The following is a 20651-nucleotide window of genomic DNA, read 5'->3' as shown; positions in this document are numbered from 1 at the left end:
CCCGCACATCACTACTGTGCTCAGTTTTACATGCAACCAGCCTTCCATTTGTAATAACCAGAGCTCAACCAGATATCACTGTTGCTACACTAAAAATTGCACTCTATCGTTATTTTATTGAGTAGAATGGCCAATGATATATACAGGTAATGGATCCGTTATCCAGAAAGTTCCGAATTATTGAAAGGCCATCTCCCATAGACTCCATTTTATCCATTTATATTTGTACAGTGGGTAATGTAAATCTTAAAAACAAAAAAACAAACATGCATTTTATATTCCCCTCCACAGACACACACAAATTGTTAGCATCGGGGTTGTTTCATTTCTGAACAGATTATCTTGAGGCATTTATGTTTGGATTGCAATCGTAGACAAGCCTAGTAAAACGATTAATCATCCCCAAGGCAATGGGGACACAGTGCTGTATCTAAAGGGGATGAAACAAATCCTCCTTTGTGCTCTTGGCTCCCTATTCTGGGCTCTGAAAGGAACAGAAGCCAATATTTCGGCTTTGCCGTGCAGCTGCACACTGGGAAAGTTATGACCTGCCAGGCACGGAGCATAAAGCTCTGCATTTTCTGAGAGCCCAACGCACAAAGATCAAAAAGGGCTGCTTTGTAATCAATGTACTGCACTATTCACTTGTTCTATTTTAATGACTTCTATATGTAAATTCCTTCCAGTCTGATGACAAATTCAGGGGTGTCCATCCTGTCAAGCCTTGAGCAGCAACAGCTTCCTACTCCATTTATAGTGTGGAATTGGCTTGTGCTTTTAATGCCCTGCAATGGAGGTCAAACAGTAGGGGTAATGCCTTGTTCAAAGGAGAAGGAAAGCTACCAAACCAGTTTATTGCCAATAGATTAGCCACAATAGTGCAAACTATAAGACTACACTGGGCTCAGATTACAGCAGCTAGGTGAGGAGGGAGAATGGAAGGGGAGAGCAGCAATCTGAGCATGCTCAAGCCTGAGCCCCTGAGGTTTATGCTTAAAACAGGAAGTCTGATACAGAAGCCCATGAGTACACAATACAAGGAAAGAAATGCAGTGTTTCTTTTGACAGGGGACTCAGAGCAGCATTACTTTGAGGTTTTACTGGTGTATTTATATAGACCTTTCTGATAAAGCTTACTTAAAGCGGACCTTTCACCTAGACACACAAATCTGTATAATAAAACGTACTTTTTAAATTAAACATGAAATCCAATTTCTATGTTTTATTAAAGCATTCATAGCTGTTTAAAAATCTCATCTGTCAATCAAATATTGTCTGCCCCCTCCTCTTCGCCTTAGGCATAGAGGCGGGGCAGACAATTACTTTCACTTTCCATTCAGCACTTCCTAGATGTCACTGCTCTCCACACATTCTCTTCACGTTTAATTGTGTAGCCGGGCATGGGGATGGACATCGGGTCTCCCATTCTGGTGCACAAACAAGATTCTGAGATGATAGAAGGCTTGTCTTAATAACAGTGTCCACAAAATGGCTTCTGCCTGCTTGCTGTAATTATGAATTCCCAGACTGAAGGAAACAAGATTCAAATAAATTATATAGTGTAATTTCATTAAGCTTGACTAATGTGATAAAATAGGATTTTGAATAATTTTCTGGGGTGACGGGTCCCCTTTAATTTTAGCCTTTCCTTCTCCTTTAAAAAAGTAACTGTATGTTGCACTTCCCGATTCTTCTTTCTTCAAAATTGCTGATGGTCTTTTTTGGGCTGACTCTTCAGTTGCATTGGCACGCAGGCCGAGAAACCGCCAAACCACGCACTCCTGTGTGTTGGACTGTGTGTTGGCCTGTGTGTGGGGGGCACACAGAGCACAAAGTGAATACTCAAACGGTTCTCCACAGTGTGTCTGCACCCAGGCCAATGTAGGGCCCATTAATGCAGGCAGGAAAAAGCTATTTGACAAAGTCTTGTGTGATTGTAATTTGCTCAAGGAATAGAAAGGCAGCACTCCCGTTAAATAAGAAAGGTGGTTTATTCCAACAGGTCACTGACCTTTTTATTCCTTTCTATTCCTTGAATAAATTATCATTTTAGTGGGGACGCTGATGGCAGAGCACCCGGATCACAATTAAAGAAAATGGAGCTATACTAAGAAGAACACGCAGGGGATGATTTTGGAGCGGCCTAAATCTTTTTTGTAGCCTAAACGACAAGGAAAACCTCATTCACTGCTGGTGCCGAAATTTACATTTTTTTTTATTTTTTTTGGCTGTACTCTTCTTAGAGTAACTTGCGTTTCCCAGCTATCCCCTTCTTGATAGACCTGCACATGTGCACTATGGTAATACAGGTATATGATCCCTTATCCCGAAAGCCGATGTCCAGAAAGCTCCGAATTACGGAATGGCTGTCTCCGATAGACTCCATTTTATCCAAATAATCCAAATTTTTAAAAATGATTTCCTTTTTCTCTGTAATAATAAAACAGTAGCTTGTACTTGATCCAAACTAAGATATAATTAATCCTTATTGCAAGCAAAATCAGCCTATTGGGTTTATTTAATGTTTAAATGAATTTCTAGTAGACTTAAGGCATGAAGACCCAAATTACGGAAAGATCCATTATCCGGAAAACCCCAGGTCGCCAGCATTCTGGATAACAGGTCCCATACCTGTATTTGGTTTTTACCAGATTAATAATTGAATGAAGCTTTACTTGTGCTTAAAGGATGCTGTCACACCTGCCAACTTGCATGAAACTCTGCTGCCTCTCCATGGGTTTAAAGGACAAGGAAATAGTCGTGCGCGGGTCCATTTTGTTAGACCCATACCGCAACCATCAAATGTATCCTACTTAACTGCTACCTAACCTGAACCCCAATAGCCCAACTTAACCTCTGACCCGGGGCCCCGTGAAACTGGAAGCGTCATCACTTTTTGGGCCAGAAGTGATGTCACCCCATTGCCTAACATGCAGGAAAACAGGAGAAACCTTCTTGGACCACAGGGGAGGGTGGGAGGGATCAAGCCCGCACGTATGCTGGGTACCCAGCCTGGTTACCCACGGACTCCGCATTTCTCAGCATTGTTCCGCCTTGTTTGCTTTTTGCAGTGGGCCAGAGCATGCATGATATGGTATTGTCCCGTGGTCTGCCCTTGTCCAGGACTATATCATGTTCAGTATAGTGGACTTTCTTGCATATACTGTGATCTACAGGTATATTAAATATGGTGGCACAGTGCTGAAATGGAAATGCCTGTTCCTTACTTAAAGAGGTGGTTCAGCTTTAAATGTACTTTTAGTATGGTACAGAGTGGCTAATTCTTAGCAACATTTTAATTGGCCTTCAATCGTTTTTAATTTCCTTCCTTCTGCCTGTTTCCTGCTTTCACCGGTTGTCACTAACCCCATCTAACAATGAATGCTTTGTAAGGCTACAAGTCATTAATTGTTACTTTTTATTACTCATAATTCTATTCAGGCCTCTGCTATTCATATCAGTGCATGGTTGCTAGAGTCATTTAGACCATAGCAACCTCATTGCTGAAAGTGCAAACTGGAGATCGGATGAATAAAAAGCTAAATTACTCAAACCCACAAATCATAAAAGATGAAATTGTTAGCAAATTGTCTCAGAATATCTACATCATACTATAAGTTACTTTAAAGGAGAACTAAACACTAAAAATGAATAGTGCTAAAAATGCCATGTTTTATATAATGAACTTATTGCACCAGCCTAAAGTTTCAGTTTGTCAATCGCAGCAATGATCCAGGACTTCAAACTTGTCACAGGGGGTCACCATCTTGGAAAGTGTCTGTGACACTCACATGCTCAGTGGGCTCTAAGCAGCTGTTGAGAAGCTAAGCTTAGGGGTCGTCACTAATTATCCAGCAGAAAATGAGGTTGGCCTGTAATATAAGCTGATGCTATTGGGCGGAATATTAAATTCTGATGCTAATTGCACTGGTTTCTGTGCTGCCATGTAGTAATCACTAATCAGCCTTATATTGTGACATTTTTATTCTATGTGTACTGTATATTGTGAGTGGGTCCCTAAGCTCAGTAAGTGACAGCAGCACAGAGCATGTGCAGTGAATCAGCAGAAAAGAAGATGGGGAGCTACTGGGGCATCTTTGGAGACACAGATCTTTACTGCTAAAGGGCCTTTCGGAGACAAAAACATAAAGTACAACATTTCTAGATACTTCTTTAGTTAACTTTCCTTGTCATTTAAAGGTGGACATCCCCTTTAAGGCAACTGCTATACCACTCGGATAATGGTGCTTGCCCACCTCTCCCTCTAAATAATTTGTTGCTCTACAGGGGGCAATATGTTCCATTGTTCAACATAGGGCTGATAAATTAAGCTTTTGTTGTGTTCTTGGCTCTAACACTGTGCTTGGAGCATGAACTCTTGGGCTGAGTGTGTATGAGGGAGGGGGCAGATGATTTAGCACCGCTCTCTGTCCCAGTGTAAAGAGAAATAATGAGGCCCTCCTTACTCTTTTGTGCAGGCTGTGCTAAGAATAATAAATAAGTTAATTGTATTTAGGGGAATGAACTGGAAGGTACTTAACCATCCCCCTCTCTGTGACCACAGTTCAAGGGGAAGAGTAGAGTTAAAAGGAGTACATGAGCTATGTGATTTCTTCAATACTTAAAGGGGAACTATCACGAAAATGAAAATTTAATATAAGCTTTGGAATACTGAAATCAGATACTTTCTAAATACAATAAACTAAAAATTCTGTAACTTTTCTGAAATAATCAAGTTTATCTTCACTATTGCTCTCTCAGCATCTGTTTCTCTTCATTCTCTCTTCATGCAGCAGTTGGGTGTCAGATATTCAATGACAGTTAAGATTTTTATTTGATGAACGACCGATTTTAGTGCAATCCAACCAATCCGTCAAATTATCGTGAGGTTAGTGGGAATCGAATGACCGTGCATCTAACGATTTTTTGTCCGACATCGGTCAGAAAATTGATCGGCCAGGTTAGAAAATTTTCATCGGTCACAGTGAAATCTATCACCTTTGGACACAATTTCAACAAACAGGTGTGCATCCGAATTTTTTCTATTACTCCACTGACCCCTATGCAAGGGAAGGGTCTTCCGGGTAAGCACCCTGCACTTACAACAAGTGTTTATTTTGGGATTGGGTTGAGCTCTCTACTTTCGTGCATTGCCCTAGGTTTTCCTGGCTTCAACTAGTCAACATCGCTTGAAATGGTCTTTTTAGTTGATGGACAAATCGTCCATTTAAACGATTGTTTCAAGATAAGTTTGGTCTAATGATAACGAAGACCCCAAGATCTTTTAAAAATCTTTGGATCTATGGCCAGCTTTAGATCCAATATATCTTATAGGGGGGCTCCTTTTGCCTAGAAGATGTATTAGAGCTCACTCTATTTTAATCACCAGACATGATGTCTCTCTACATGCAGAATTTGTGCAAAAGGCAGTTATTTCGTTTGTACCGGAATCCGTTATTTGAGAGAGCTCTAATACATCTGTTAGCAAAGGAAGCCCCCTATAAGATATATTGGATCCAACTGTCAATATCTGACACCCAATTGCTGCATGAAGACAGAATGAAGAGAAGGGATAGTGAACATAAACATGATTATTTTAGAACCCATGCAGAATTTTTAATTGTTTGTATTTAGAAAGTTTACTTCATTATGATGAAGCTTTTATTAAATTTCACGATAGTTCCACTTTAACTTTTAATTTTTACAGTCATTCCCCTTTAAAGGACCAGTAACATAAAACATTTTTAAACAAATTAGTTTGTAAAAAAAAAAAAGAAGATTTTATAGCATCAGTTGGGAGAAAGGGACAACTGCAATTCTCCAAGTTCTTTCCTGCAAGATTGCCCCTTCTATCAGCTGGGTCTGACCAAGAATACTAGCTATGCGCTCCCACCACCCCAAGCAATAAAACTTAGAAAATACAGTTTCACTTTAAAAGACCAGTAACATAAAAAATTTTTAAGAAAAATTCCTTTCTACATAAGGAAAAAAAACACGTTAAACTTTAAATTCACAAAGTCTTTATTGCGAAATAACTTACAGATTCTCCGATTGCGCTCCTCTTCAGAAATGGCGACGATCCATCGTGTGGGGCTCGATTTCTCCTCCCTGGCTATCTCCTATAGATGAAGGCAGGGAGGAGAAATCGAGTTCCGCATGATGGATTGTCGCCGTTTCTGAAGAGAAGCGCAAACGGAGAATCTGTAAGTTATTTCGTAAGAATTTCAGTTGTCAATTTCTCCCAACTGATGCAGTAAAATCTTTTTTTGGAGTGGTGACAGAAGTCAAGTTTAGAGAATGTCATGCTGTTTTACCAGGAATGGTTTCATTTTCATTAATTCCCATAATGCACCTTTTTTTTTCTTTTTTTTTTTAAACATGAGCTTCAGGTTGTATTCTTTATAATGTGTGGTTTCCCCATTATCTTCCAGGTCCTCCCTCTCTCTCTCTCTGTCTCTCCCCCCACCTGCTTTGTATTCTTGCCTTCCTACTACATATTTTCAAGAAGGAAATGAAGTGTGGTGGCAGCAGTACTTTTCAGAACACTTGCCGAGAACATTTTCACTCCCCCCACATCCCAATCTGCACATTCACAGTCTGCATTCCAAAGCCAGATGTCTATAGAAAAGGGCAGAATCCATTTCTTTTTCCACAGAGAAGTGATCCTAAATGACTGCTTTTCTTTTTCCTGGACTTGGAAATGAAGAGCGGGAATCATTTCAATTCAACTACTAACTACATAGAATCTTTGCTAGAGGCATTTGATTTTGGGTTTTTCTGCAACTGCTATACTGCTTGCTAAACTAGTTCATGAATAGGGCTCTCATGTGTCTTGGCTTTTCCCAGAAATCCCCCTTTGCAACTCGTGGGCCCCTGACTCAGCTTGCTTTCAGGATGCTGAATGCCCCAGTATTGCTTGTATGCTGTCCATATGTACTTTTGCCCCTTTTCAAATCTTTGACACCTCCATGGTAGCTCTACCAGACTGCCTTGGGATACAATAAGGTCTAATTTCACAATTGTTATAGATCGTCATTGGTCAGTAGGTGCAACTGTCATCATACCAACTCTTATAATGGGCATTGTATTAAGATAAGTACACCATGATAGCAAAGTCACCTCTCTGGTTCTCATATAGGGATCTTCCTATAACAACTGAAGGAGAGAGCGAACACTGACCACTTCTTTTTAGTGGTTACTTTTTTTTTTCTTCACTTCTAGTTCATGAAAGGGGATTAAAATTAAAACTGAAAGTAGGCAAGATGCATGCATCTGGATAAAATTAGTTTTAGCATGGAGACGTATTAACATATCCCTTGTATTACATATAAACAGCCCTGAAATATTCGTATTAGTAAGGTCCATTGCCATGGCCTTCTGGACTGGTGTTTTTCCTGCAGCACTGATTAAAAGAACATTAAATAAGCAACATAAAGGAGAAAGAAAGGTTTAAAACTAAGTAAGTATTATCAGAAAGGTCTATCTGAATACACTAGTAAACTCAAAGTAAAATGCTCAGAGTCCTCTGTCAAAAGTAACCGTTTTTCTTTCCTTCTATTGTGTACACATGGGCTTCTCTATCAGACTTCCTGTTTTCAGCTTAAACCTCCAGGGCAGGGCTTGAGCATGCTCAGTTTGCTCCTCTTCCTGCCTCCTCTGCTGTAATCTGAGCTCAGCACTATGAGCGAGCAGGGAGAGACTCTGGCAGGAAGTGATGTCACAGCAAGCTAATATGGCAGCTGCTATCCTAAACAAACAGAGACCGTGTCTAAAGCTGTTTACTTTGGTATGGAAAAGAATTTCTAAAGAATAAAAATGGTTTTCTTGCTTTGCACTGTTGTGGCTAATCTATTTGCAATAAACTGCCTTGGTAGCTTTCCTTCTCCTTTAATGTATATTTATAGTGGCAGGATTTTAACTCCATGTAGCATGGAAGCCGTTTCAGCTAATACGACACACAAAACAGTTTTAACAGTTTACTGGCATATCAGTCCTTTGGAGACCCGTCCAAAACCACCACTCCCAGCTCATAGCTTGCAGCATGAGTCCCTGGCCTGAAACATTCAAATTTACAAATAGAATGGAATTCATTCACTTGGCCAATATACCACTTACGTGCCTCATTTTTCAGGTCAGGTGCTATAGGGATTGCATTGTAATATATATATATATATATATATATATATATATAAAATGATATTGGCATTGAATATTCCTTCCTACATATTGGCAGTGTTTGGGGAATAAAAATTCTCTGTAATTCTCTGTATGCAGAATGACTGCTGAATCAGGCTGTATAAGCAATCCCTCCTATACAGTAAGCATAAAAGTCACAATGATGTGGTCTTTGTAGAGTAATCTCACTAATGACTTTATAATAAGCAGATAAGTAATGTCTGGGTTGACTGCTTGATCACACAAACAGTGTTTAAATAATGATAGTGTATGTAGCCTGGGAAACATTCAGACCTAATCCTAGCTGTTATCTTAACTACTAGTTACATGTCTGATTACTCTTAGTTTTTATGTAGAAGAAATGGAAAGCCATTAAACGTATATTTCGCTGATATGCTGACGTGAGCATTTTCCATGGTATCTAATGATTTGGGAACTGATGTGCGTTGTTACTGTTTTTACACTGATTCCAGTTTCATTGGTTTTTTTTTTTATAGCAGAGGTTATATTGGTTATGAATATGGCCTAAGGCCAGGGTTTGCATCCTAATTTTAAAGCAGGCCACATATATCCGGAGTTTATCTGTTTTTGGTGGATTTCAGGCATATTATTTGCAACTGACCATGTATTGTCTTTTCAGTTGATATTCCTGTAAGTCTGGTCCCAGATAATCTGTCCTGACTGAAAGTTTCTGCTTTATATCAAATTAAGTGGCATATTAAAGAATCTTGCCACACTGGAATATATATTTAAGTAAATATTGGCCTTTTACATCTCTTGCCTTGAACCACCATTTCGTGATGGTCTGTGGGCTGCCTCAGAGATCACCTGACCAGAAATACTGCAGCTCTAACTGTAACAGGAAGAAGTGTGGAAGCAAACAGACTGTCTGTTCATGTGACATAACATGTATGGTTTGTTTGTATGCACCGTGAATCCTGGGATCTCAGGGGGCTGCCCTTATTTTTTAAAATGTCCGTTTTCTATTTATGATTACCCAATGACACATACTACTAAAAAAATTATATTGTTATGAAAATAGTTTATTTACATGAAGCAGGGTTTTACATATGAGCTGGGATGGGCGAATTTTTTTCGCCTTGTTTCGCCCTCAGACTTGAATGTTGTTTTGCATTAAAAAAAAAGAGGCGCGTCAAAGAAAATTTCACCGCGCAACAAAATTTTTTTGACGCTCATAGACTAATGGGCGTTGACGACATTTCGCCGGCTGCTAATTTTTGGCGACAATTCGCACATCCCTACATATGAGCTGTTATGTGCAATATAGGTTTATAGAGACCTACAATTGTTCAAGGGGTATAGTTTTCCTTTAACCCACATATAGAGCTGCTTGCTCTTTAATGAAGTAAATAGCAATTGCAATACCCTCTGCCTTTTTCCACCATTGCTTTACTCGGTATTCTTTACACCATTCATGTTTATCTCTTGATTAAATATGTAACCAGTTTAGTGAATTCTTCTAGATGTGCTTTATATAATTTCCAACCCACACTGGCCCCTCAGCTCTCTGTTCTGGGGATTCATAACCAATGACACATGCCCCAATAGGGTTCCCCATGCTGCTTAGGGTGCGCCACAGTGATCCGCTGAATATTGTTAAATTTCTATCTCATAATTTACCTAAAACCTGATGAGCTTCCGGCTTCTTCTTTCTTTGTGCGAGTGAGCATGCGCAGTAGCGTGAAAAGCCAAACTAATGAAGTTGACTATTTTGTTCTACTGTGCATGCGTTTGCCCCGGGAAATTTGAAGAAAGAAGCCGATTGCTTCATGATGCTCGTTGGAAGAATCCCCGGACCGGTTCAGATTTCTGCTGCCCGGGGTTTCAGTTAACTAAATACAATCACTTGGGGGTGCCTAACTTTTGACACCCCCAAGTAAATTGGCCTTTCCATCTCTTTTAATAGCTATACAGGTATGGAATTCATTATCCCCAAAGCTCCAAATTGCAGAAAGACCATCTCCCATAGACTCCATTTTATCCAAATAATACAAATTTTTTAAAATAATTTGCTTTTTCTCTATAATAATAAAACAGTACCTTGTCCAAACTTAAATATAATTTATCCTTATTGGAAGCAGAACCAGCCTGTTGTTTATGCCTAAGTATACTTAAGGTATGAAGATCCAAATTATGGAAAGATCCGTTATCCAGAAAACCCCAGGTCCCAGGCATTCTGGATAACAGGTCTCATACCTGTATTGCACAAAATATATAGATATATAGTCATACTATTAACCGGCACTCGCCATCAATCCATCGAGTCCCGGGTGCTCCTCATGAAGAGCATACAGTAAATGAAGTTAGGAACACTCACTGGTATCATGAAATAGAAGTTTTATTGGAGTTTTACAAACTACCCCAGATCAACGCGTTTCGGTTCTCTTTGAACCGTCGTCAGGATATATATAGATATAGATATAGTGAATAAAGTACCCCCTCTTGTAAAATATAAGATATTATAAGTTACCGAGGAGTTTCATGACCATATAAAAGCACGAGGCCGAAGGACGAGCGTTTTTATACAGGTCATGGAACTCCGAGGTAACTTATAATATCCTCATATTTTACAACTGGGGGTACTTTATTATAATACACACATTTCAGTGAGACGTGACAGAAATGACATCAGAACTCACCGTTTATAACTGATGACATCAGAACTCACCGTTTATAAGGATATAATTTACAAGATATTCATAGCTTTTGTGTATTCTATATATATATATATATATATATATATATATATATATATATATATATATATATATATATATATATATATATATATATATATATATATATATATATATATATATATATATATATATACATATACATACACTGGTGTATAAAGAGAAAAATGCCTTCAGGTATGTAAGGAATGGAGACGCGATTTGAGTAGCACCTATTCCATGTATCAATATCTATATATATCTATCTATATATCTATATATATATATCTATATATATATATATATATATATATATATATATATATATATATCTCTATCTATCTATATATATATATATATATATATATATATATATCTATATATCTTTCTCGATCAACCATTGTGGAAAAGGTTTGGCGAGCTCTCTTTATCACTTGCATATTGGCGCTAGATTTCGTTTGCCCGATGTAGCTAAACTCGCCGCTCGCCTCCCCCACTGCAGCTCTTGTGCAACAGTTAAGGCGAGTCGACGTTCTCAACTGTCAGATTCGTGCAAGCGAGCACATGTGTCTTTCATTATTTAATCGCCTGAGGAGACTGCTTTTCAACTTGGCAAATGGACCTTCTCCCCCCCCCCACAGTTTTTTTTTTTCTTTCTTCTTTTAAATCTCGGGCTGAGTGTGAGGCAGCCATGCAGCGTGCCAGGGGGAAATATGCCCACTTTACTGCTATGAGAAATAAAAAGAAAGCCGATATTTTATTTTCTGTGTGGCTAGAGGAAGCTACATTTCACTGGGAAAAAAAAGCTGAATAAAATGTGGTTTCAATTTGTTGTCCTGGGCTTTGGATGATGGCTTTTCAGTAGTAAAATATGTACTCTGTTCCCTTCCAGAGTCAGTGATGGTGGAAAATCTAGAAATCTCCAGTAATGTTCTTGGCCGGTGCTTAATGGTGAGGATGATTTCACCTCCTTTTGGTGTGAGTAAACCTGGAACTCAAGCCGACAATTTTGGCCACATGCAGAGGTGCCCCACTGGTTTATTGGACTAACTGGTTTTATTATTGCTTTTTTTTTTTTTTCGCTCTTGTCCGTTTACATCTCTCCGATGTCTCCCTTAACCATGTACGTGCCATGTGGCAGCAGCTGAACCCATGTGATATTCTCCGAGTCTCTTATCTCACACTCACAAGGGGGTGCAATCTAGCAGGCAGCCCTTAGATACAGTTTAAACATGCACATGCTAAGCGTGAGGCCCATTGCAAGGGGTGTATTTTCTACTTATTGCAGGATACAAAGGCTGCGAATTGATGCCCTGGAAAAAATAAAGTCCCAGTTATTTTCCCTCCCGCATGAATGTAGTGTTATTATCAGACTGGCACACCACCTTCCCGCAGCTCTAACAAAACTAAATATAACTGCTGCACCTCTGCTCCATGATTTTATACAAGTCCATTAAGAAAACTACATGTGGACTGTATTTATTTATTATCTGGGCGTTTCCTTTGCACAGGTATAGGATCCTTTATCCGGAAACCCGTTCTCCAGAAAGCTCAGAATTATGGAAAGGCCGTCTCCCATAGACTCCATTTTATTCAGATAATCCAATTTTTTAATAATGATTTCCTTTTTCTCTGTAATAATAAAACAGTAGCTTGTACTTGATCACACATAAGATATAAGTAATCCTTATTGGAAGCAAAACCAGCCTATTGGGTTTATTTAGGGGCAAGGGTCGAATTTCAAATTGAAAAAACTTCGAAATTCAAAAAGACCAGCCCAAATTAAGTCAGTTTTTTTTTTGTTTTTTTTTGGTCGAATAGGTCCGTATACGGCCGAATTTTAATCGTACCAATCGAAGGAATAGCACATTCAATCGAATCCAATTCAGTTTTTCCCAAAAAAAAACTTTGATTTTTCAAAGTCCACCAATTGACTCCAAATGGGTTCTAGGAGGTCCCCCATAGGCTAAAACAGCAATTCGGCAGGTTTTAGATGGCGAATGGTCGAAGTCGAATTTTTAAAGAGACAGTACATGATAAATTTCGATATTCGAATCTTTTTCAAAATCAAATTTGGATTATTTCCTAGTCGAAGTACACAAAAATAACTCAAAACTCAAATTTTCTTCATTCAAAAATTCACCTCGACCTTTGATAGATCTGCCCCTTAATGTTTACATGATTTTCTAGTAGACTTACAGCATGAAAATTCAAATTATAGAAAGATCTGTTATCCGGAAAACCCCAGGTCCCAAGCATTCTGGATAACAGGCCCCATACCTCTATTTATCTTATATTGCAGATTTTTATTCATTCTAATCATCTCATTAACACCAACTTTATTATGACCAGATGCCAGTGGCAATGTACTGAGTTTCAGATCTTTGTTTTACCAGGTTGCCACCCTAGTTGTGATGAGATTAGCTTTAAGCCCAAGCTTTCTGCTTGAATTTTAGCATAGGAGAGATATATGCAAATAAATTATCTGTATTCACAGATTTACATAGCTGATACAATTGGCCCTATATTGGCTGATTTAGTTGGTTGTTTCATACCTGGAGTTGTTTGCTCCTGCGGTCAATGGATTTATAATATTTACATAGTTTACATAGTAAGTTAGGTTGAAAAAAGACACACTTCCATCAAGTTCAACCTTTTAACTTTTTATTAACCTGCCTAACTACTAGTTGATCCAGACAAAGGCAAAAAAACCCCATCTGAAGCCTCTTCAATTTGCCTCAGAAGGGGAAAAAATTCCTTCCTGACTCCTAATAGGAAGGATGAAGGCCTGTCCTAAGAAGATTGCTTTGCTTTAGCTTCCCTTTGTCCAGTGGGATTTTTACTGCCACCTACAAGTAGCACCTCCATATATCCCTTTACGGCATAACCCTAGTAATGCAAATCTGCTGCCAGAGACTCGGGGTGATCACTAGAATTTCCCCTAAGAAGATCCTGATGACAAATATGTGCATTGTCCTTATTGCCCAAATCTATATGACAGAACAGTTGTCCAACGTGCAACATGTCAGGGCTAGATTGTGTAAAATGACATCTGTGTGTGTGTGATCCCTTGCCAGGTCAGGTCATGAAAATGCCTGGCAGGTCAACATGTGTCCCAAGCAATTCCAGTTGGACATTACAACAAATGGCAAGTAACAGGTGTGTGCTGCTATGAGAAGCCTTCAGTGGGGTTAGTTTGCCTTGACTTTATGGGGCAGATTTATCAAGGTTCGAATTGAAAATTTTTTTTTGTGGTCGAAACTGTCAAATTCGACTAGGGAGTTATTCAGATTCGATTCGAGTTTTTCAAAGAATTCAAATTAGATTTTTGAGATTTCTCATACATTGGCCCTTTAAGAACTCAATTTTACTATTCGTCACCTAAACCTGCCGAACTGCTGTTTAAGTCTGTGAGAGACGGTCCAGGGATCAATTATGAGTTGTTCACAGCCTTCCTTACATTCAGGTTTTTTTTGGAGAATTGAGTTTTTAAAATTTGATTCGAGTTTTCGGGTCGATCCTATTCACCCGAGTTTATAAAATTAGATTTTTATAATAAGTTTTGATTGGTCTAATTTTGAGTTCATGGGAGTTTATAGGAGTTTTAAAAGAAACTCACGTGAATTTGAATTTCAACCCTTGATAAATGTGCGCCTCCATTTTGGATTATCCCCTTTTCTATTCCACTGTACTATGAACAAGAATACATAGGAAATGCTTTTATTCTCATTGTATCCTTCCAAAACCCTTGTATGTCTGGCGCCATCATCTTACCACCAATAGTCTTAAGGTGGCCGTACACTTAGAGATCCGCTCGTTTGGCGATGTCACCAACGGAGTGGATCTCTCCCCGATACGCCCACCTTGAAGTGGCCGATATCGGGCTGATCCGATCGTTGGGCCCTACGAACAGACGAGGCAGTAATCCGACTGGGTTTTTAGTCCTCTCGGATCATCATTTGGCCCACTTTCGGCCAGATATCGATCGGGGAAGCCCATCGGAGAGCCCCATACATGGGCCAATACGATGCCGACTCTTTTATCGGCCCGCATATGGCCACCTTTAGACTTCTGTATGAATTAATGGTAGGATATTATTTATGTGTCTGGGGTAGCTTTATATTGGAAAATCTGAAATAAACATCTCCTTCCTCCTCGAGATGAGGTTTGAGGACAGACAAATTGTGTATAAATATAAGGCTACTGACTGCCTGGCTTGACCTGCCTGAGTTTGTCAACTTGCCAAGTACTTTTGAGTGGCCTCCATGTCTACCCTTAGGCAAGTCATCTTCTGAGAACACTTTTGCATGCACAAGCTATATAGCACTCTTGTGTTGGCATTTCTGAGATCAGAAGCCCCTGTCAAGGTGGGGGGGAGGCTCCTAAATTCTTTCCACTGAGATAGATATATCTATACGGCAAACTTAGCAAGAGAACAGCAATAATTATCTTGAAAATGACAAGCTGCTGATATTCATAAGCCCTTCATGCTAAATTTGCATGATCCTTACCATTCCCTTTGGCACTTGTAAATGAATAAAAGGGGGTTTATATAAATTAGTATCACATTACCCATAAGCACATAGGGAGTAGAGTATCTGCTCTTGGGAATTTTTCATCTGCAGAACCCCACCAAGCATCACTTGATGCAAAAAAAATTTAGGATTTGGTTCTAGAATCAAATTTTAATATACAAATTGGGTTTCTGACTAAAGGCACCCGTACATGGCCCGATAAAGGCTGCCGATAGATTGCGTCGGGAGCTTTTTGACCCATGTGTGGGGCCATCCGACAGACTTCCCTGATAGATCTCGGTTGGGCAGGTTAAAAATCCTGTTGGATCGCGGCCGCATCTGTGCGTCTCCGACCGCCCGTATCGGATCCATTCTGATCCGCTTGTTGGGCCCTCGATCGGATCAGCCCAATATCGCCCACTTCAATGTCGCCAAACGAGCGGATCTCTAAGTCTATGGCCACCTTTATTCGACTTGTATGATATTCGAACAAATCTTTGGAGAGGATCCAGTACTTTATTAAGTGATGAGATAAATATGCAGTAATGTCTGTCTCTATATTTACAAAAGCTGTTTTCAGTTTTCCTATGTGGTTCAGACGAGGCCAAAAATAAACATATGTTTATAAACGTAATAAAGTACAACAAATTTGAATTCTTTTTTTAATGCAGTGCTTTCTCTTTAATAATCAGAACATCCATGTAAGGGGCAGTTCCACAAACAACTACTTATTCATCACAGGGCTTCCTTCCAGAAAGCATTTGAGCTTTGATTGGAGCCAACAAAAGCCATCTGTTCTTATTTATAGCTCCCATTTCTAAGAAGTATATTCTATAGCCGATAAAAAGTGCATGACAGCTCATAATTCATGAAGTTACTCAGGCTGAAGCTGTCGGGACATGATGTACAACACCTCCCGGACCATTCACCTGCACTTGCTCTTTAACTAGGCGCTAATTAAAAAAGCAGTACTCATAGGGTTCTTTTGGCATGGGTTGAATATACACTCGGCTCCCCAGAAAAGGACTGTATAGATTGTGCGGGATTTAGTAGATTAGTATTAAATATATGTATAAATAGGAGTTTAAAAATGATACTTTTAACAGCTTAAGTAAGGATTTAATTTTTTTTTAAATTAAAAACAAGAAACAAGCCGCAAAGCCAAGGCATTGGAGGATGTGTCGGAGACTTGTTTGGTGTCCAGAACCAGTTCTGTTTTGTATTCTAAAGCATGCTCTGAAAAGGTTAGAAAGTTTGGCCAATTACTCCCATACTGCCCAAGCGTATGGCCATTTTGTAAACTATCTGTCCCACTTGGTGGGCAGATATTGGATATCATGGAGAATCTGCCAGTGTTTGGCCACCACCTTAATTAGCAGGACATAAATATCCTCTTACTGCCATGCAGTCCCTTCATAGAACTGAATTTGGGTTGATGTCTTTGGGTGGCCATACACATAGAGATCAGCCAAACGAGCGGATCTCTCCCTGATATGCCCACCTTGAGGTGGGGCGATATCGGGCTGATCCGATCATACAGGCGGTCAGATCACAGGACGGCATCAGCGAACAGATGCGGTCCGCGATCCAACTGGATTTTTACCCCTGCCCAATCAACATCTGCCCGACTCTCGACCAGATATCGATCGCGGAAGCCCGTCGGAGGGCCCCACACACGGGCCAATAAGCTGCCAACTAAAACGAACTACTCCTGGACAAGCCTGTACTTAAACAATGTTTTATGCATTTAACTGAGCACAGGAGATAGGTAGAGAAACTCACTGCTGAATGTATTGCAGGTTTAATGTGATTTTATGTACTTTATAGTGATTTGCACTAAAACAATCACAGAGAAGAGCTGCAAAAGTGCATCTCTGCGAATGGGAATCCTTCTGAGTTTTTCATATAAGCTCTTCGTGCCATAGCTGGCAGAAGGGATTTGGCTCAGATATATATATATATATGTCTGGAACAAATATAGAAGCTTTATGTTTCCACTCGCTAATGCCAGGTATTAGCTTTATAAAATCTTTCTGCTGAAAACCTCTCCAAAAGGTGCAGCTGTGAGCTGGTTTCGTCTTGCACTCTCGCTATGTTGGCAGGGCTTTCAATGCATGCCGTCGGCTCTGGCCTTTCTGTGTCCCCAGGAGCCAGGGGATTGGAGGGCATCAAGAGCTCAAGAGGAATCTGATTTGCTGTCACTCCATGGCAAGTAAAAATAGACTTCGGTGGAAAATGCTGCGTGGTTAACGTGTCATCAGCTGCTTTTTCTACTAGCTGCTAGAGGTGGCTACTAGGCAAACTTGTCCTCCTGTTGGAGCAAGGAGCTTCTCTTTTGATGGTTATCTATACTGTGCCTGGCATCTGCACCCAGGGGGCAAAATGATTGCGCTCAGTGAAAAGCTGATTGTGGACTGCAGCAAAGGAATCAACAAAGTTGCTAAGTTTCTCAAAGGAGGATTTGGGGCTCCAAAGCTGCAGGCGGTGTTCCAGCATAGCTGCAAGCAAGCAAAGATTTTAATCGCAGGTACAAATGCCTGACTTGCTGTTTATTGAGTGTTCCATGCATCTCCACCGGTGTGACAATCCACAGGATGGCAAAAAAAAGAAAAACCCAGTGAAGCAGAGAATGTGTGTGTTAGTGTATTCCGGTTTCCTGCTCGTACACTGTGAGCATGCTATTCATTCTTTAGGCCGCTGCTTTTATAATGGCCTGCCTTCTTTCTTTTCCATGAATTCATGCTTCGTTCAGCTGCTAACTTGCCAAAAATGGTGCTATTTTCCACAATTCAGCAATTATCATTTCCTGCCTGCCTCCTTTAATGAAAAGGCACCATTCAGCTGTTCTCTTCAGCATTCCACATTTGCATTTACAGCTGACTGTTTGCTTAAACTGCTTTTAGTATGAATTCCATTTAGAACCACCCATCAAAGTGGAGAAGTAATGAGCCCTTTGCTTGAGTCCTTCAGCTTCTGGATGGGAGCTTGCATACCTTTACAGTTTTGGGCTTTTTCCTGACACTAGTATGTTGGCTGCAAACTGTGCTTGGAGCAAACCTGTAGCCTCATACCGAACCACTTTTAGTTAAGTTTCAATTGGCTGCCTGTTTAATGCTGTATGAGCAATAGAATTTTATAGGTGACTATCCCTTCCTCCAGCTACAACTCCCAGCCCTTGCCCAGCACTTTACATTTATATTTTCATCACTGCATTCAATAATCCTGCATGTGGTATTTTCCATCAATCGCCCATCTCTGTTAAATAACTGTATATATGCTGCCTTTTGGTCTTGGCTCCATTGCTGATTGTGCAGGTCTCTGAGCATAGGAGTATATGGGCCGAGAGAAGGGTTGCCACCTTTTCCAGAAAAAAATACCAGCCTTCCTATATATTTATCATTTTTCCCTTTTAATAACATTGGGATCAACCATCATTTTTACCGACCAAGCCGGTAAAATAACGGGAAGTTGGCAACCCTAGCCGAGAGGGAGATGCTTGTCTGAATTGTACTTACTCTGTTGTCCTTTGTCCCAGCAGAGCATGCTTTTGATTCCTGGACTGGTTTAAAGTCCATGCTAACATTATGAAATTGATCACAGTACTACTGCTGATTTGAGTTTGAATAATTCAGAGATTTAGGGTCAGGGCACACAGGCAGATTTAGGGAAATTAGTCGCCCGGCGACAAATCTCCTCTTCTTAGGGGCAAGTAATCTTCCTGAACCACCTTCCCGGAGGAGCAATTCGTTTTCCAAAGTCGCGCGAAATTTCCTCGTGATGCAATTTCGGGCAACTTTGGAAAACAAATTGATCAGAGTGCCATCCCGCCGGCGATTTTCATTAAGCCGGCGGAAAGGCAGGGGAGTCAGTTCGGGGAGATTTGTCGACGGGCGATGAATCTCCCCGAATCTGCCTGTGTGCCCTGACCCTTAGTTTTATTCTGTTTCTCTTGAAGATTGATCATCTTTTTTTAAAGGTATTTTAGATAAGCCAGTTGTCCAGAAAGTCTGTCGTTTACCCTTTGTGCATACCTGTGCCATCCACTATATGACTTCTTTGTGTACAAGTAGCTGTGAGCCTGCCTGGGAAATGTCTGACTTGCTGGTCCATAGATCACAAGGCAGAGTCCGTTCCTTGTAACTTTCTGTAGTCTGATAGTGTCTCAGTTAAACTTTGTTTCTCTTGGGCGGTTTGTATGTCTTTGGGCAACGTTTGTATCTTTTGGTTGACGGCATAAAGGAATGTTCACTTGCATGCTGGAAGCTGCTGTTGCAGAGTGATGGCTGAGGCCGCACCTTACTTTTTTGCTGGGAAGCTGGCACACAGACTTGGCTTGTTTCAGGACAGTCTGCTCATCACACTTGAATGCAGACTTTACCATTGGCCGAGATGTATTTATTCTAAACAGCAATGGTCTTTCTCTTGTGCAGTTGTTAAATAAATGGATGTTTATTAAAGAAACAGATGTCCTTTGCTGGAAGCTGAGCAGAGATCACTTTCTATAAACATCCTTTTCAAAAGCCATTATTTTATAATAGAGACCCGCAACCTGTGACACTCCAGCTGTGCATGAACTCCAGCTCCCAGCATGTTTCAGCCATTCAGTCTGTAACTTGGCTATTGCTGGAGGGCTTGCATTTTGCTGATTTGTAGGTTGCAAAATTCATCCGCCATAGCAGTTTGCTTGGGGCTTCATTGTACGTCCAGCAATCACATTGGTGATCACTGTCCCCTTGCAGCAATAGCTGAAGCTTTTGGGCTTTCTTGGGACCTGTGCTGCTAAGTGAAACTATAGAGAGAAGACTTTGAGAAGATTGGATGTTCCAGCTTGCGCTCTGCTATTACATTTTAAATTTAAACCTTCAAGATAAACAATTTTTTCTAGGTTAATGTTACTATCCACTAAAGGTCAGACTTTTCACGTCCTCCTCCTATTTTTTAAGTTTAAAGGTAAATATCCTATGAATACAGCCAGTGTCTGCTGCAATTCCCAGCCTTCTCACCTAATCATTTAAGTGCGCAATGAGCTGTATGAAGTGGTGTGTGGCTCCCTCTACCTGTTGCCGTTAGAAAGTGCCACATCTTATAATGTTGGTTAATCTGAAACTTTATTACTACGGTAATATTTTGCACTTTACCTTTTTAATGATGGAAACTCCTACTGATTTGTGGACAGAGGTGTTATGTATAGCATCAGTTCAGACTCTTATCTGATAAAATGTTTGTTCAAAGTTTAACCTTTAACTAGAGTTTTGTTGGCAGGGAC

The 20651-nt window shown here is 40.1% G+C and overlaps 1 protein-coding gene across 2 annotated transcripts in view; it reads left to right on the top strand.

The window, feature by feature from the left end:
- pik3r1.S (phosphoinositide-3-kinase regulatory subunit 1 S homeolog) overlaps window positions 1–20651 on the top strand; it is a 51723-nt gene that overhangs the window by 11135 nt on the left and 19937 nt on the right. Inside the window, exon 1 of one of the 2 annotated variants that reach the window (XM_041574330.1) lies at window positions 17725–17912. Within the exon in view, the coding sequence (XP_041430264.1) occupies window positions 17768–17912 (145 nt within the window). The 5' untranslated portion in view covers window positions 17725–17767. 2 annotated transcript variants of the gene reach the window in all.

This window comes from Xenopus laevis, chromosome 1S (assembly GCF_017654675.1).
Source record: "Xenopus laevis strain J_2021 chromosome 1S, Xenopus_laevis_v10.1, whole genome shotgun sequence".
NCBI classification, from domain to species: Eukaryota; Metazoa; Chordata; class Amphibia; order Anura; family Pipidae; genus Xenopus; species Xenopus laevis.
Note: the sequence above shows the minus strand (reverse complement) of the source record. Positions and strands in the feature narration are given on the sequence as shown.